The following is a 19,645-nucleotide window of genomic DNA, read 5'->3' as shown; positions in this document are numbered from 1 at the left end:
TAGCCCAGATCTCCAGGGTCCAAGAGGAGAAATACTTCACTATTTAAGAAGGGTGGGAAGCAGCAGAAAGGAAACTATAGAACTGTTAGCCTGACATCAGTGCTTGGGAAGTTGTTGGAATCGATTGTTAGGGATGAGATTACAGACAACCTGGAGGCACATGACAAGATAGGCCAAAGCCAGCATGGTTTCCTGAAAGGAAAATCCTGCCTGACTAACCTACTACAATTTAGTGAGGAAATTGCAAGCAGGGTAGGCAAAGCAGATGCAGCAGATGTGGTGTACTTGGATTTTCAAAAGGCCTTTGACAAGGTGCTGCACATGAGGCTGCTTAGCAAGATAGGAGCCCATGGAATTACAGGGGTGTTACTAGCATGGGTGGAGCATTGGCTGATTGGCAGAAAACAGAGACTGGGAATAAAGGGATCCTGTTCTGGCTGGCTGGCTGGCTGCCAGTTACCAGTAGAGTTCCACAGGGGTCGGTGTTGGGACCACTGCTTTTTACAACATAGGTCAATGATTTAGACTATGGGATTAATGGATTTGTGGCTAAATTTGCCGACGATACAAAGATAGGTGGAGGAGCATGAAGTGTTGCAAAAGCAGAGAGCCTACAGAGAGATATAGATAGTTTAGGGGAATGGGCAAGAAGTGGCAAATGAAATACAATGTTGGAAAGTATATAGTTGTGCACTTTGGTGGAAGAAATAAATGGACAGACTGCTATTTAGATGGGGAGAGAATTCAAAATATAGAGATACAAAGGGACTTGGGAGGCCTTGTGCAGGATACCCTAAAGGTTAGCCTCCAGGTTGAGTTGGTGGTGAAGAAGGCAAATGCAATATTGGCATTCATTTCTGAAGGTACAGAATATAAGAGCAAGGATGTGATGCTGGGGCTCTATAAGGCACTCGTGAGACCACACTTGGAGTATTGTGTGCAGTTTGGGGCTCATTATTTTGGAAAAGATATACTGACATTGGAGAGGGTTCAGAGAAGATTCACAAGAATGATTCCAGGAATGAAAAGGTTACCATGTTAGGAACATCTGGCAGCTCTTGGGCTGTATTCCCTGGAGTTCAGGAGAATGAGGAGAGGTCTCAGAGAAACATTCTGAATGTTAAAAGGCCTGAACAGATTAAATATGACAAAGCTATGTCCCATGACAGGGGAGTCTAAGACAAGAGGGCACAACTTCAGGATTGAAGAACGTCCATTTAAAAGAGAGATGCAGAGAAATTACTTTAGTCAGAGGGTGGTAAATCTGTGGAGTTTGTTGCCATGAGCAGCTGTGGAGGCCAAGTCATTGGGTGTATTTAAGGCAGAGACAGATAGGTTCTTGATTAGCCAGGGCATCAAAGGGTATGGGGTGAAGGCATGGGAGTGGGGATGACTGGAAGAATTGGATCAGCCCATGATTGAATGGCAGAGCAGGCTCGATGGGCTGAATGGTCTACTTCTGCTCCTATATGTTATGGTCTTAAAGGACCAATAGGATTAGTTAGTTTGACATCATGGTTAGCACAGACATAGCAGGCCAAGGGGCTTTTTTCTGTACTGTGCTCTCACATGCTGGTCTAATCCCACCCTCTGTTGCTCTCACCAAGGCAGAAAATACCTCGAGCAAAGTGCTGGCAAATGGTATCAGCGTCGATGGGTACTTGATGATGAGTACAGATAGAGTGGACTGAAGAGCCAGTTTCAGGAAAGGCTTCACATCCTCAGCCCACCCACACTGTGGACAACCGACCTGGGAGCTTACTGTCATCATTGGGGAACCCTTATTCTAGTTGGAGTATGGGGTACCACAGGTATACAGGGTGGTGAAGAAAGATGGCCTTCATCTGTTACAGCACCACATATTGGATTTGAGATATCACGTTCCGGTTGTGTAGAACATTGCTGAGGCCACATTTGGAATATTGTGCTCAGTTTTAGTCACCCTGCTATAGGAAAAATGCCATTCAGCTAGAACGAGTGCAAAGGGATTTACAGAGCTCTTGCTGGGACATGAGGGATTGAGTTACGGGAAGATGTTGGACAGCCAATGATTATATTCACTGGAGCGTGGGAGAATGAGAGGTTACTTTATAGAGTGTAGAAGATCATGAGGGGCTTAAAGACAGGGAGAATGCATACTATCTTTTTCCTAGAGTTGGGGAATCAAGGGCTAAATGGCATGGGTTTTACTAGGAATTACTAAGAGAGATTTACTAGGAATCTGAGGAGCACATTTTTCATACAGAGGGTATTCCATCTGTAGAACCAGCTGCCAGAAGAACTGATTGAGTCTGGTACGATAACAACATTTAATAAAACAGTTAGACTGGTATATGGATAGGAAAGATTTAAAAGGAATAATGGCCAAACACAAGTAAATGGGACTGGCTTGGATGGAGAATGGACTAGTTGGGCAGAAGGGCCTTTTCCATGCTGTATGTATCTATGATTCTGTCAGTGAGACTTGTGTCTCGATGGATAGGGCCCACCTCCCCCCACACACCCCACCGCAACCCTACAGGAGGAGCCTGGATAACCTGGAACAGGATCTCTCTTTCAATGCTCCCGCAGCCCACCAGATCCCTATGATGAACTGAGTACTCAGCAAACCAGGATTGGATGGGATTGTTGCCTTCAGACGGTGTGTTCCATTAATTCACAGGAACTGCAATTTGGCCATACAAGGAGATTAGGTTCAGTCCGGGAAATGGAAACTGGTTTCACACGTTCTGTGAGAATGCGGGAGGGAGAGATTGGGGCAGCTGTCTCTGCGCCATGTGTCAGACTGTGTTACACCGTGTTACACAGTGTGTTACACCGGCCGCCATGTGCGTCATTGTCTGATGGAAACTTAATTGGCCCATTGGTTAATTGGGGCAGCTGTTTAGTTGAGACAATGTGTAAACCTAAATCAAGGAAATAGCCAGGATTCCCTGCGTTTATTTGGGACACTATTCCATTTAATTGGGACAGGAGACTTGCCAAACAGTTTCTAACTGGCATCAGTCAAGTGTACTTGCGATGCCATTAGACACTACACTGTGCTTAGAGTGATCAGTTTTTAAATAGTGTCAGTTGTGCGCGTTTGTATTCAAAAAGCAATGATTTTTTTGTCACTGATAGTTGGTGAGAAATAAGTATTAAGAAAATTCAGCACTGATTTGCTCACCATGGTTTCAAGCCTTCAGGCTTGTAGATGCTAAGAACAGCCACAAGGGAAAATGAAATGATTTCAATACTTTAACAAATTAGGGATTACAAAGGTATCGATAATCATCTTGAATGTTACAAAGAAAAGGAAGATCTGGCGGATGTAATCATCCAAAGCATTGTATGAAGGCAGTCCGTTAGGTGTCTGCACTGATTTTGGTCCTTTTCTCAACACAAGAGCCCCTCTGGGCTGTCTACTAAGTCCACTCCTTTACTCTCAGTATACCCATGACTGTATCGCCACCCACAGCTTTAACCTTCTAATTAAATTTGCCGAAGATACTACATTGATTGGCCTAATCTCAAACAATAACGAGGTGGCCAACAGGGAAGGAGTCATCTCTCTGACACAGCGGTGTCAAGAAAACAACCTCACTCTCAATCGCAAAAACAAAGGAGTTGGTTGCGGATTACAGGAGGAACAGAAATGGTTAACCCCTGCTGACATCGATGGATCTGGGGTTGAGAGGGTAAACAGCTTTAAGTTCCTTGGCATCCACATCACCAAGGACCTCACATAGACTGTACACACCAGCTGTCTGGTGAAAAATGCACAACAGCATCTGTTTCATCTCAGACAGTTGAGGAAATTTGGTATGGGCTGCCAAATCCTAAGAACTTTCTATAGGGGCACTACTGAGAGCATCCTGACTGGCTGCATCATTACCTGGTACGGGAACTGTACCTCTCTTAACCGCAGGACTCTGCAAAGAGTGGTGCAGACAGCCCAGCGCATCTGTAGTTGTGAACTTCCCATGATTCAGGACATTAACAAAGACAGGTCCCGAAGGATCATTGGGGACCCAAGTCACCCCAACCAGAATCTATTCCAGCTGCTACCATCCAGGAAATGGTACCGCTGCATAAAAGCCAGGACCAACAGGCTCGGGGACATCTTCGTCCACCAGGCTATTAGACTGATTAACACGCTTATTTGAGTGTATTTCTATGTTACGTTGACTGTTCTATTTATTATATATTATTATGATTGCATATTGCACATTTAGACAGAGATGTAACGTAAAGATTTTTACTCCTTGTATGTGAAAGATGTAAGAAATAAAGTCAATTCATTTCGGTCGATCAAATGAACACAGCAGATGAATTCCTCCATTGGTAACTATTAGGAATTGCTATTCAGTTTTGTAGTACTGCAGAGGTATTGATAGTGTTCTAATTTGTTCTGTATTTCATTTAAGTACTATATTAATCGTTACTCAGTTAAACAATAGTTTCTCTTTCTTATACCATTTAACTATTTCCATGAATCTTTGGCAAATTTGGGCAGCTGCTTACTTGCACCAAAATGCCCAATTAACCAGAATCCACTGCTTTTCCATCCTCAGCTAGGATGCTATTTCTCCCCTGTGGCTCCTAATAGTCCAGGAACATCAGCCTTGTAACCATGTACAACACCTGCTCTTACTCCAGGGCACAAGTATGCTGCTGGAAAATTGCCAGGCCGTCTGCCCAAGCAGAGCCCTCCACTGCCTGCCTCCAGGGTCCAAGGTTGCTCATTGTGTCAGCCCCAGAGCCAAGTTTACCAGGTCACCCTCCTCCTTTTGTACTGGGTGACCAAATGAGCAGAGTTGGGGCTCGTCACAATATTAAGGGAGGGTCATGGTTTGCAGACTAGACACCGTTCAAGGATGCTGCAACTCCCCCCACAGCCACCTGCTGCCAAAGAGTAAGGAGGTGGCATTGAGTGGTATGTGAACAGAGAATGCCAGTCTAAACCCACCCACACCACGACAAGGAACCATCCAGCAGTTTGGCAGGAGTGGGCGGTGAACCGAATACTCACCCGGTTCCCCTTCTCTCCTGGCAGACCCGGGAGCCCGTCGAAGCCTCGGTCACCCTGTGAAGAGCAAAGCAGAGTGAGCAGATACTCAGGTAACGCTGCCTGCTGTCAGTCAGCGTCTGACATGGCAACAGCTGCACCATCGTTCAGACTTAAAGCAACAATCACGTCATAGTGTACGTGTGCGCAGAGCAGTGTACTCACACAGAGAATTGTACACACATAGAAGAGTGTACACACCCATAGCAATACATGTACAATATGCACACACACTATCGCATGCACTGACACAGAGAACAGTGTACACAGACTCAGAACAATATACACTCATATAGGAATGTGTACACACACACACAAAGCAGGTATATACAATGTGCACATACACAGAGCTATGTACACACATACACATACAGCAGAGTATATACACAGAGCAGTATGATCCAATGTACCATACAGTACCCCAACACAGTAGGCATGTACTTGCTCAGCGGTGCGCACACAGGTCTGCTTGTGTGCACACACAGACTGACAGGTAGACGGACACATGTGCATAGACAGTCCCAGTACTGTGCAGACACAGGGAAAGCTGTGGCTGGGGCACTGAGACAGTGTAAGCCCTCATACCTTGATCCCATTTTCACCGGGCATCCCCCTCGCTCCATCAGCTCCAGCTCGACCCTGCAACACAAGGTGTCCCAGTTACTGTCAGAAGCAGAAGGGCTGAGGGGAGAGTAGGTGTAGGAAGCGGCTCACTCACCCTCCGGCCTGGCTTCCCTGAGGGACCCGGTGGTCCTTGGGCACCTCGAGGACCCTGCAAAATTACCAGCAGCACTATCAGCAACGCAGAAATGAAACACATACACACAACACACAACATGCAACAGCAATTCGTTGGGCATTACACTCACTGCTCGAACACACTCCTGCCACATTCACTGTGACTCAATCACACTCACCATTAACCTCACTGTTCACCAATACTCAGAGTGACTCTGACACACACTCTTCCCTGTTACACTCACCATTTCCCAATACTCTGTGACTCTATCACACTCTATTCTCCATCACGCTCACTATTAACCTGTCACACTCACCGTGACTCTGTCACACTCCATTACACTCACCATTAAGCGGCTGTGCTCACCATGACTCTGTCACACTCATCATGATTCTGTCACACTATTCTCCATCACACCCACCATTAACCTTCACACTCACTGTTAATCTGTCCCACTCACCATCAACCTGTCACACTCATCATGACTCTGTCATACTCTCTGTGGCCTGTCACATTCACTATGACTCCATCACATCTACCGATCCTATTGCACTCACCATTAGCCTGTCACACTCACCACTCCCTGACACACTCAACACTCCATGATAGAGTCACCATGACTCTGTGACATTCACTCTTGCCCCACTAAATTTACTATTTCCTGACACATGAAGTGTGATCCCATCAATTCCCTGACATACTTACTATTCCCCTGTAACATTTACTATACACTGTCACACACAGTATTCCCCATCACACTCACCATGACACCATCACACTCAATGTATCGTATCACACACAGTGTGACACTTTCACACTTAATGTTCCCCATCACACTCACTATGACACCATCACACACTGTGACACTGTCACACTCAATGTTTCCCATCACACTCACTGTGACACCATCACACTCAACATTGCCCATCAAACTCATTGTGAAACCATCACACTTAATGTTTCCCATCACACTTATTGTGATATTGTCACCCTCACTGTGACACTCAACATTCTCTATCACACTCACTATATCACCATCACACTCAACATTCCCCAACACACTCACCATGACACCATCACACACAATGTTCACCATCACCGTGACAGCATCACACTCAATGTTCCCCAACACACTCACTATGACACTGTCTCACGCATCATTCCCTATCACACTCACCATGACACCATCACACACAATGATCCCCATCACACGCACCGTGACACTGTCACCCTCAATGTTCCCCATCACACTCACCGTGACATCGTCACACTTATTCCCCATCACACACACAATGTTCTCCATCACGCTCACTATGACACTGTCACACACAACGTTCCACATCACATTTACCGTGACGTTGTCACACTCAATGTTTCCCAACACACTCATTGTGACACCATCAAACACACTGGGACACCGTCACACTCAATGATTCCCCTCACAGTTACCGTGACACTGTCACACACAATGTTCCACATCACACTCGTCGTGACACTGAATGTTGCCCTTCACACTTGCCGTGACACTATCACACTCAGTGTTCCCCATCACACTCACAGTCACACTCAGTGTTTCCAATCACACTTAGCATTACACTATCACACTCATCATGACACCCAATATTTCTCATCACACTCATGATGATACTTTCACAGTTAATGTGTCCCATCACACACACACCATGACATGGACACACTCAACCTTTCCTATCACAATCACTGAGATGCTGTCACACTTAATATTCACCCTCACCCTCACTGTGACACTGTCACACTCAAAGTTCCCCAACACACTCACTGTGACACTGTCACATTCAGTGATCCCTATCACAATCACAGCGGCACTGTTGCACTCAAAATTTCCCCATCACACTCACCATGACACTGTCACACCCACTGTTCCCTATCACATTCATTGTGACACTGTCATACTCAATATCCTCCATCACACTGTCACTGTTGCACTCAATATTTCCCTTCACACTTACCGTGACACTGTCACACTCATCATTCCCCATCACATTAACTGTCACTGTCACACTCAACATTTCCCATCACTCTCAACATTCCCTATCACACTCACTGTGACACTGTCACATTCAATGTTGCCCCTAACACTCATTGTACCCAAGCCTCTCATTGTACCTCAACACATTCACCATGACCCCACACAGTCACATTCTACCCCTCCCTTCCACCCTTTTCCCACCGTCACCTACCTGAGGACCAAAATCCCCTTGCTCTCCCTTCATTCCCATATCTCCAGGACTCCCCTAAAAGACAAGCAGGAAACCAACATGAACACAAGTGATCCCGTCTGTGTAAGCCTCTCGGAGTGGCCGGGTATGGTGTCTTGGTCAGCATCAGCAAATAACAATTGCACTCTCTTCTCCCTGCACACACACAGCTCTCCTTGCACCTGTGTTCCCCTCCCTCCACTTCCATCCAACCATCCTGGACCTTCCCCTCACTCATCCACAGCCCTTACCACCTTCACACCATGGGCAGAGCTTTAAACCTGCAACGCCTTAAACAGTTTTCACACTTATAAACTATAAAGTGTTGTTGTATATAATATAATGTAAAATACATTAAAATGCTATTTCATTATACTTCCTGAATGGCTTTAATTAATTAAAACTGGATGTGCTATGTTTGATTCCCTTGGAGCAGAGGAGGCTGGGGGGAACATGACAGAGGCAGACAAATTTCTTGAGGGCTGATAGGAGGGAACTTTTCACCATTACAGAGGCACCTGAAGCTGCAGGGTATAGGTTTAAAATAAGGGGTAAGAAGGTTCTGAGTTATTCCTCTTGAGAGCGGGTGGGATCAAGGATATATTGTGTGAAGGAGCACTGGAGGCAGATACTCTCATAGCATTTGAGACCTTGAAACAAAGAGCTGCTAAAGCTGTGAACCACAAGTGGGACATGGGGTTTGTATGGACAGGTACTTGATGGATGGCATGAACACTTTGGGTTATAGGGTCATTTCTGTGATGTATGAGAAAACTTTTCCATTCCGATCATAATGCCCAACAAATAGATACATTTGTGTTTATACTGTATTCCTCTAAACAATGCTATCCATGTATTGTACCTACATCACCTACTTTCTCTGTCAGCTCGCTCCAAATACACACCATCTCCACACAAACAATTGTTCCTCAGGTTGCTATTCTATCTTTCCCATCTCCCTTTAACCCCGTGCCCTCGAGTTTTCACTTCCCCTAAAGACTGCATGCGTTCATTCTAGTTATGCCCCTCATGATAGTATATTATTCTATAAGGTCACTCTTCAGTCTCCAACTCTCTGAGGGATGAAGTCCCAGCCTACCCAACATCCCTCAGAAAAAGAGTGAGAGAGAGGCAGAGGGAGAGACAGTGAGTGACAGAAAAAGACCATAGCCTTGACAGAATGATGCCAGATACACCAGCCAAATTGGTTCAAAATATTCCATATTAGTTAAAAAATACTATTCATTAATTAGAGCTTCTTCTGTTTTATTTGTTAGGGGGCATTTTACAGTCCAGTTTGATGAACAATCCCTCTAACACATACACCCAATCTCCACAATTGACTTTTTTTTGTCCTAAATATATTCTCTCTTGTATAAGATCCCCACCATCTGAGCCAGGGTAACTTCCCTCAGTTACCATCAGGCAGGAAGTACAGTAGCCTGAAGTCCCACACCACCAGGTTCAGGAACAGCTACCTCCCTTCAACCATTTGGTTCCTGATCCAACCCGCACTACCCCGACTGCTACCTCAGTATAGCAACACACTGCACTAAGGAAACTGTTGAACATTGTGAACTCAGCCCGATATATGGGTTGGAGGTAGAGAAGCCTGAAGTCCCACACCACCAGGCTCAAAGCAGCTACTTTCCTTCAGCTATTTGGACATTGAAGTCACCTGGACAACCGGCCCTAATCACCGCCTCTGTATAGCAGCACTAGGGCCTCTTTGATCACTTTGTACTACAATGAACTGTGTGTTTACTTGCTAAATTAAACGCCAATGAAATAAAATCAGTGTTTTTCTTGTGAGTGTTTTGTTAGTGGTCTGCAGTTAAGTTTTTCATTGTACTTGTGCAAGTGACAACAAACTCAAATTTGACTTTGAATCACTCAGTAGCCAGCTGAGGAAACAACATCACAGCAGAAAAAAATTACCTACCATGGGTCCGGGTCTTCCCGTGAAGCCCATAGGTCCTGATGGCCCGCGTAAAGCCAACTGAAAGAGAAAACGGAGGACGAGTCACCCAGTGAGCGGCAGCGGATCCTGGAAGGAGAGGTCTGATTGACGGGCAGCACGTGCCAGAGTTTGCAGTGGAACGGCACGCCCCTTGCCTCATCCTGCTCACCCTCCGGCAGCAGTCGCATAACGTCAGGAGGACAAGGCTCTTGGGATACTACACTGATCGGCCTAATAATAACGAGGCAGCCTACAGAGAAGAAGCCATCATCCTTATAGTGGTGTCAAAAAAAAACAACCTCTCCCTCAATGTCACAAAATCAAAGGAGCTGGTTGTGGATTACAGGAGGAATGGAGACGGGCTAACCCCTATTGACATCAATGGATCTGGGGCTGAGAGGGTGAACAGCTTTAAGTTCCTCGGCATATATATCGTGTATCATATATACATGGATCTCACATAGTCTCACATAGTCACATAGGCTGCGCAGTGAAAAAGGCACAACAGTGCCTCTCACCTCAGATGGTTGAGGAAGTTTGGTTTGAATCCCCAGATCCTAATAACTTTCTACGGTGGGCACAATTGAGAGCATCCTGACTGGCTGCATCACTGCCTGGTATGGGAACTGTACTTCCCTCAATCGCAGGACTCTGCAGAGAGTGGTGTGGGAAGCCCAGTGCATCTGTTGATGGGAACTTCCCACTGTTCAGGACTTTTACTGAGACAGGTGTGTAAAAAGGGCCTGAAGGATCATTGGAGACCCGAGTCACCCCAACCACAAACTGTTCCAGCTGCTACCATGCAGGAAATGTTACCGCAGCATAAAAGCCAGGACCAATAGGCTCCGGGACAGCTTCTTCCACCAGGCCATCAGACTGTTTAATTCATGCTGATACAGTTGTTATGTATATTGACTGTCCTGTTGTACATACTATTTATACAAATTGCTATAAATTGCCCATTGCAGATTTAGACAGAGACATAACGTAAAGATTTTTACTCCTCATATACGTGAAGGATGTAAGTAATAAAGTCAATTTAATCCAATTCAATTCAATGAAGTCAGGAAACATAGACTCTCGGCAACCTGATCTTGTTGCAGTGCCCAAACAGCACCCTCCCAGGGAGAGCCACTAATGTGTAACCACCCAGCTCACACCCAGTGCCCATGTAGGAGTGGGAGAGGTAGGAGAGAGGTGAGCAAATTTATGTTCACCCAGGAGGAATGAGCAGATTGGAGTGAGGGCAAGATCCAGAGAAGGGGGCTAGGAGGATAAAAGATGAGACATGGAGGCTAGGTTGGGTGGGTGGAAATTGTCTGTAGTTGCTCACTTACCCGGGCTTGCTGTAGGATGGCTTGTGCCTGAGCCTCTTGAGCAGAGACCACCGGACCCTTGGAACCCCCACTGGCACCGAACCTGAACTGGAGGAAAAGAAAGCACAGGGCTGGAGCTCAGTCAGGGGCAGAGTGGGGGAAGGACCACCACGTCCACCACACCCATCCCCACTCCCAATCCACAACTGCCCCACCATCATCCCCAATCATCCCATCCCCACCATCCTCCACCTGGGACCACAAACAGCACAACCACACCTGCCCCCACCGCCACCCCACACATCCCACCTCTCCACCTACCGGCAGCATGAGTGCTGTCCCGGGGGGTCCGGGCAGCCCGTCAGCCCCGGGAAGACCAGGACGTCCTTTCCTGCCCTGGGAACAGAGGGAAGGAGCAGAGTCAGTGGGTCAGCAAGGCTCACAGCACAGCAAGGCAAGCTCTGCGCATGGACTGATCGCATGAGAGGCTGCGCCACACACCGATTAAACATGTAATGGGTAGCGCTGTACGTGGGCTTAAGCAAACACTAGTCAGCGCTGGACGTGGGTTTAAATACTTGACAGGCAATGCCACCACACACTTAAATCCATGATAAGCAGAACTGAACATGTGATTACACGTGTGACATGGCAGGGCCACAGGTTGTGAGGGAGTGCCCCACATGTACTCAGTAAACCAGCCTGAACAGACAACATACACCCAGGTTACACTCAAGGACCCGAGCTGCCTCCACACCCCAATACCACTTCTCCTTACACCTCATTCAATAGCGCAGGATGTTACATAACGTAAGATCACAAGACATAGAAGCCAAATTAAGACACTCAGCCCATCGAGTCTGCTACACTATTCAATCATGGATGATGATTTTTTCTCAACCCTATTTCTCCCATCTTTTCCCCCCAACTCCCTTTCAATCAAAATCCTGTCAATCTCTGCTTACCCACTCCAGACATTCCCCATTCTTCCATCTCCCATTGGGCTCAGGGACCCTGCTGTTATAAGAGTATTGAATGGTTCCCTCGTACAATAAGGTGGATCTTTGACCGCACAATCTACCTTGTTATGAACTTACAACTTATTGTGTTCCTGCGCCGTACTTTCTCTGTAGCTGTTATGCTTTATTCTGCATTCTGTGATTATTTTACCTTGTATTGCCTCAATGCAGTGTGTAATGAATTGTAGCAAACAAAAGCTTATCTCGTATACTGTACTGTATGAACATAACTTCCCCACTCTTGAATTCAGTTCTTCAACTAATAAAGGCAAGTATAACATCCTATCAATCTTTCTATTCACTTTCAGCGACCTATGGACTTGAACCACAAGATCCCTCCACACGTCAACATTTTACCTTAGATCTCCTAAACTGTAATACTTCACATTTGGCCAGGTTAAATTCCATCTGTCATTTCTTCACCCTGACGTGCAAATGATCTACTCTATATCTCAGTGTACCCTTTGGCAGCTTTCTACTCTATGCAGAGCACCACTAACCTTTGTATCATCTGCTCTAACTCTATGTTTCTCTAAATACCACCATAGCATGCCGTATCTCAAATAATGACGGCGGAGTATAAGAAGGAAATTGAGAGCTTATTCCTGCAAGAGGATCTCAGCCTCATCATAGAGTTTGGAAGCTTGCATGCCTCAACGACCTGGCGAGATACGTTGGCTGGAGTCAGGGCCTTGGGTTTGACCCTTGGTAGCGTCACCCATGCCATACAGGTCAAAGGGGAAAGGCCAATCTAAAGGTGGTCCACCAGTCCTCCAGGTTCAGTGATTCCGTTCAGGACTAGCAACCCTGACCGGTCAAAAAAAGAGAAATGTTACGGAAACAGCAATGAAGAATCCTTCTATATCTGTGTATGGATTGACAGCGATGGAGGGAAGGCCTTCACTGCTGCCCTAAATGCTAGTGGTGTAATGGGCAGTAAGTAAGAGAGCGACTGACACAGTGACATGACAACTAACTTTCCGTCAACGTCAAAAAATGACTTGGTCATTGACTTCACCAGTGTAGGTTGTGCACATGCTCCTGTCTACATCAATGGTGCTGAGGTTGAGAAGCCCAAGAGTTTCAAGTTCCTAGGAGTCAACACACCAACAACTAATGTTCTCTCTAATCTGTGAATGTGTGTGCACACACGCATCTTCTACTACTAGTACACAAAGGAATTTAAACTTCACATGGTTGTCATCATCTATCTCATTGGCATGTTAGGCATATATCACAATCATACACAATCACATTTCCTTTTCCCATTTCTGATGTGCACAGCGTTGAAAACGTGGAGTTTGTGATGACTTGTCTGCAGATTTTAGAACTGGCTTATTAATAGCAACACACACACAATGCTGGATGAACTCAGCAGGCCAGGCAGCATCTATGGAAATGAATACAGTTGATGTTTCAGGCTGAGACTGCTGTCCTGATGAAGGGTCTCGGCTCGAAATGTTGACTGAACTCTTTTCCATAGATGCTACCTGGCCTGCTGGGCTCGTTCAGCATTGTGTGTGCGTTGCTTAGATTTCCAGCATCTGCATATTGTCTCTTGTTTGTGACTACTGTTTTCATTGAAGAAATTATTCAATGTGCACATGCTGGTGTCAGTGGGCAAATAATTGCCCGACGCATGATTTTTGTGCACACTGGTAATTACAGATCAGAGGCAACATTGCCAATAGACTGTCCTGGTCCAATCATGTTGATGTCAAGACTAAGAAAGCTCAGCAATGCCTCTACATATCTCTGTCAACAGTTACCAATTTTTATCAATGCACCATAGAAAGCATTCCATCTGGATGCATCATGATTTGGGATGGTACTTGCTCTGCAGGTGAGCACAAGAAACTGCATATCACAGAAACCAGCCTCAGACTCCATGTAATCTGTCTATACTTCTCACTGCCATGGCAAGGCAGTCAACATAATCAAAGACCCAATCCACACCAAAAGTCTCTCATTTCCCATCTCCCATTAGGCAGAGAATACTAAGGCACATACCACCAGGCTCAAGAACACCTTCCATCCTGCTGTTCTTACACTCTTGCACAGACTTCTTGAACAATAAGATGTAATCTTGACCTCACAATCTACCTCTTTATGATTCTGCACTTTATTATTTACCTGCACGTCACTTTCCCTGTAGCTCTTGCACTTTATTCTGCATTGATGTTTTTTTAACTTGTTCTGTTCTGCATCAATGCACTGTGTGATAACTCAGTCAGTGTAAACAGTATACAAGACAAGCTTTTCAATGTATCTTAGTATATCTGACCATAATAAACAAATATCACTAGTTCACTCCCTACCCCCACTCCCAATCACTCCCCAACCTGCCCCTCACTCCCACTCTCCCCATCACTTCCCACCTCTCCCCTTCACTCCCCACAAGCCCCCTCATCACTCCCTAAACCCTCCCCATCACTCTCCACACCCCATCCCACTCTCAAACTTCCTCCCCATCACTCCCCACACCCTCGTCATCACTCCCCACAAACCTGCCCCATTGCACCCCACCCTCCGCATCACTCCACACCCTCCCCATCACTCCCCATAATTCCAAACATTCCTTCCTCATTACTTGCCACCACCCCACCAGAAACATCACTCCCCGTCACTCCTGACACCGCTTTCCCATCAGTCCCCAACACCCTCCCACACACCCCCTCCCCATCAGTCACTACACTTCGTGCGCAAAACGAACTGACTCACCCTCTCTCCAGGATCTCCAGCAGGTCCAGGGGGTCCCTGTGGGCCTTGAGGACCAGGCAGACCCTGCAGACACATCAAAGGCAAAGTTAGAGCAGCTGTCACAATTTCGTTGATCTACACTGCTACTGCCCGTGTTTTGGAAAGAGTGGAGTCGGGTGCCTGAATCCTTCTATCACCTCCACCTGCTCACAGGTAGTGAAATATTGTGCACGGGTAACTCACACACCTGCAAGATGAGAATGACATGATCCCACAACTGTAGTGCAATGGTCACCCCATGACCTGTACATATACCCAGAGCTTGGCAGTGGGCAAGACTCAGGATATAACGTTCCCATTCATGGCTGGTTCAGAAGCTGATATCTCACGTCCACCCATAGACCAGATCTCCTGTTAGTGGGAACAGACGTAAAGTGAATGACCAAATGCATCTAACATAGATCAATGTGAAGTTATCCACTTTGGTAGGAAAGGCAGAAAGAGAGAGAGAGAGAGAGGGAGGGGCCACAAGCAGTACCAAATTTGTCCTCTGTCCAACCAAGTTGCTTCAGCTGAGATCTTCAACCAGTTGGTGTGGGGGGTCGGGCAGGAGAATGAAAGCAGGGGACAAAATTGAAAATATACATGCACCATATGTGCTATAAAGTCGGGAGATTTTGATGATCAGAGGAAAATTCAGAAAGAAAAAGTGTAAGAAAGAGATTGAAAAAGAAGAGGAGAAGAGAGTAAGGAGAAGAGAGTAAGAGGAAGAGAGAGGAAGAGAGTAGGAGAGGGAGAGAGAAAATGATGGAGGGAGAGCAATGGAAAGAGAGAGAGAGATTGTGCAGGAGAAGAAGAGAAAGGGAGAGAATGGAGAGAAAGTGGGAAGGGAGAGGGAAGAAGAGCGAGCAAAAAGTCTCTGGAAAGGAACAGAGAGAGGAAAATGAGAGAAGTGACAAAAAGGGAAGGAAGAGAGGGGAGGAAAGCTGGAGAAAGTGAAGGGTGGGATAGAGAGGGGAAGGAGAGGGAAGGAGAATGGGAGATAAGGAACACCAAAAAAGCAAGAGAAAGGAGAGACATGAGGGATAAGAGTGTCAGAGAGAGGAAATCTTTGTCATCATCTGCCTTTCAAGAGAGGAAAGTATGAAAGGGAAAGAAAGAGAGGTGGATGGAGGCAGAACAGAGAAGATGCAAGACAAAAATAGTGAAAGGAGGAAAGGTATTGAAGATAGGAAGGAATAGGGGAACAGTGCAAGAGAGTCATGGAGGGTGCAAACAGACAGACAATTGAGATCAATGAGAGAGAAGAACCACAGGGGGAAAAGCCAATTGTTATGCAATTAAGTGGTCTCTCCACTGAGGCACTTACAGACAAGTGAGGGAGTTGCTGTGGATACCCACGGGCTCTTGGTGAGATTACTTTACAACACTCCTGTACAAACCAGAAATCCACCTTTCATCCTTTCCCCAGGCAGTCAGCTCATGGGGAGGTGGCAGGGAAGTAACCAACAGAGCAGCTTCTCTGTGTCAGAGTCAACATGCATCAATTTTTCTATCCTGTTTCTTACTTCCCCTCCTCCCTTCCTCTTCTGCTTCCTCTCTCTCTCCAACTCCTTCCTCCCTGCTTTTTCCTTTCTTCCCTTTCCCTTCCCTCTCCTCTCTCCCTCTCTCTTCACCCCCTTCTTTCCTTGTACCTTCTCTCTCCCTCCCTCCTCCCTTTCCCCACCTCTCTCCCTCTATATTCCCTTCCTCTTTCTCTTCTCTCTTCTTCCTTGTCTCTTCCTCTCCTCTGCTTCACCCTTCTTCCTACCACCATTTGCCTCTCTCCCTCTACTTTCCCCTCCTCTCTACAACTCCCTTCCCCCTCCTCTCCTGCTCTCACTTTCCTTTCCTTTCCCCTTCTATCTCTCTCCCCATTCTCCCCCTCTCAGCCCTTTCCTTAACCCTCCACATAACCTCTGACCCTTCCCATCTATGGACTCTACACTTTCCCAAAATACCCCCTCACATGGTATCACATGAGGGCTGGTCACCTTCCACCATTCCTGCCCTTATTCGAACATAACAGACAAAAGGAGCTCCTTCCACCACCCTCATCATCCCCCTCCCATTCTGAAGTAGCGCTGAGGGAAGCTAGCTCAGCCTCCAAACTTCAGTTCCCATTGGACAGACACCCTCTGGGACAGGGTGGTTCCTTTACCGGAGGGAAACACGTTGTAAGTCTTGGAATCCAACAGGTTGAGGACTGAATAGGCAAGTCCCCTCCCCCCTTCTCTCTCTCACTCACACACACACACACACACACACACACACACACACACACACACACACGCACGCACACACAGACAGACACACACACACACGGCAATGATTGGTTCCTCTACTCACCGCTGGGCCTTCTGGACCAGGGGGACCTTCGACCAGCATCCCCTGTGGGCACAGAGGCATAGGTTAGATGGGGAAGAGGAGTTTCTGGAGGTAGCTGCCGAGGGATGGAGGGAGAGGAGAGCTGTAATTGAGGGAGGGGAAAGGATGAACAGGCCATGAGTAGGGCAGTTGTAAAGGGATGGGTGGGAAGATGGGAAACCTTTTGAGGATGGGAGTTTGGGAGCTGGGGGGAAGGTGAAAAGATTGGAGCTGAGGGGTGGGTTTGGAAGGATGTAGAAAGTTGAGTGAGATGATGGGGAAGTGGAAATCTGCGGGAGAGAGGAGAATGAAGAGAAGGGAGAGGGGTGGGGCTCAGGAGAGGGGTTGAGAGTGGGAGCGGGTGAGTCGAGAGATGCAGTTGTGGCACGGCATCCCAGTGGGGGGGGTGAGGAAGATTGAAGAAGTGGGATGAGGATGTGGGTAGGAGTGAGTAGAGAGGGAGATATGAGGTGAGAGTAGGGGTGAGGAGTTTAGGTTGAGAGAGATGGAGGGGTGGGCTGAGTCGAGGGGTATAGACATGTATAGGAGTGACGGGTGAGGGAGGTGGTATTAGTTTAGTGAGGAGTATTGATATGGGTAGGGATGAGGGATGAGGGGTGAGGGGCATGGAGTGAAGGGTGAAGTTGGTGATAAAGGTGAGGGATGAGGAGTAAGCAGTAAGGAGTGAGGGGCAAGGATGGGGGTAGGGCTGAGTTGGTGACGACAATTTGAGGGTTCAGGGATGAAGATGAAGATAGCGGTGAGGAATGAGGGTGGAGTTAGCTGTGAAGAGTGAGAAGTGAGGTTGGAGATAATGTTGAAGGGTGAGGGATGAGGACCGTTGAGACACTCACAGGCTCGACCACTGCCGGCTCCCCCTTCTCTCCCTTCAGACCAGCCAGGGCCACCTGCAAGCAAGCACAGCAGAATGGGTAAGACACCAGGGCTCCCTGCGCCAGCCCAGGGGAGGGATTCACCAACTTACCACTGCCCAACCACTGGCAGAGGGCTGGAGGCACCATACCAGCTGAAACCTGTGACGCAGGCACATCCAAGCACTGGAGGTGGGTGCAACGGAGGGTAAGTCACACCATGGACACAAACAGGATCTGGAAATGCTGATCAGAGCTGCTCAGCACTGGTCACGACTGGTCTGGATCAGTCCAGACCATCATCAACCCGGGCCGTTGGTGGATGGGATCACACCGACTGGAACTGACATTGGTCACACTGCTGTTGAAGAGGAACTGGCGTTGAACAGGGACCTGTGCATTACGGAGAGCGATGCAGAGAAATGAGGTGTAGGGCAAGCTGGGTGCTCAACAGGACAGGCACTGTGTGTGAACGGTGCTCAACAGGACAGGCACTGTGTGTGGACACTGTTAGACAGGACAGGCACTATACGGAAAAGTATTGGACAGGGCCGATATGATGTGGGATCATTGTTCAATAAGGCAGATACTGTGTGGGAACTACATTAGACAGGACAGGTACTGTGTGATCTATGTGCAGATGTTGAAGGTTTAAGGTGGGAGAGAGTTTTAAAGGGGATCTAAGAGGGGAAGATTTTAATACAAAGGATGTTGCTTATCTGGAAGCAACTAGCAGAGGAGCTAGTGGAGTCAAAATCAACATTATGTTTAAGAGACATTTAGACAGACACTTAAATACAGCAAGACATAGAAGAATATCAAATTGTATTAGTGTAAATGGGCATGAACACTGTAGGCTGTAAGGCCTTTCTCTATTCAGTTGGATTGCTCTTGGTGCTGGGCAGTATAACACTGAACGGAACTAACTGGAATTGACATTTGAGTTCATTAGATCTGGTGTTTGTTGGAAGCATGTTCATCAGCTCTGTTGGTGATGGGAGCTGGCGGTGACTGAGGCAACGCTGATTGGGACTGCCACTAGTCTGGTACTACATAGGATTGTGCGGATGGGAGTTATTCTAAAAGCAAGCTTGTGCTGGTCTGGATCGGCACTGCACAGGGATGCATTCTCCGGGAAAGGTCATGTTGATCGTGCAGTGCCGATCCAGACCAGCACAATCTGTTGCTGAGTTTCCCCAACAGATTTGCTGATCAGGAGACATTAGAGATTGCAGATGCTGGAATCTGGTGCAGTAGGCAATCTGTTGGGGAAACTCAGCAGGTTGAGTAATATCTGTGGGGGGTAGAGGCAATTCCGACAAATCTTATTGAACCAGAGCGTCAGC

The 19,645-nt window shown here is 47.0% G+C and overlaps 1 protein-coding gene across 1 annotated transcript in view; it reads right to left on the bottom strand.

Moving 5' to 3' along the window:
* LOC140198073 (collagen alpha-1(V) chain-like) overlaps positions 1-19,645 on the bottom strand; it is a 269,358-nt gene that overhangs the window by 126,887 nt on the left and 122,826 nt on the right. The window contains exons 9-18 of the mRNA XM_072258945.1: positions 18,282-18,335; positions 17,410-17,451; positions 15,043-15,105; positions 11,624-11,698; positions 11,324-11,410; positions 9,969-10,025; positions 8,009-8,062; positions 5,769-5,822; positions 5,636-5,689; positions 5,015-5,068 (exon numbers count right to left, since the gene is read on the bottom strand). Coding sequence (XP_072115046.1) covers positions 5,015-5,068; positions 5,636-5,689; positions 5,769-5,822; positions 8,009-8,062; positions 9,969-10,025; positions 11,324-11,410; positions 11,624-11,698; positions 15,043-15,105; positions 17,410-17,451; positions 18,282-18,335 — 594 coding nt within the window. The remainder of the gene's footprint in view (positions 1-5,014; positions 5,069-5,635; positions 5,690-5,768; positions 5,823-8,008; positions 8,063-9,968; positions 10,026-11,323; positions 11,411-11,623; positions 11,699-15,042; positions 15,106-17,409; positions 17,452-18,281; positions 18,336-19,645) is intronic.

This window comes from Mobula birostris, chromosome 5, assembly GCF_030028105.1.
Source record: "Mobula birostris isolate sMobBir1 chromosome 5, sMobBir1.hap1, whole genome shotgun sequence".
In the NCBI taxonomy this organism is placed as follows: domain Eukaryota; kingdom Metazoa; phylum Chordata; class Chondrichthyes; order Myliobatiformes; family Myliobatidae; genus Mobula; species Mobula birostris.
The sequence above is the reverse complement of the archived record's forward strand: the minus strand, read 5'-3'. Positions and strand labels throughout refer to the sequence as shown.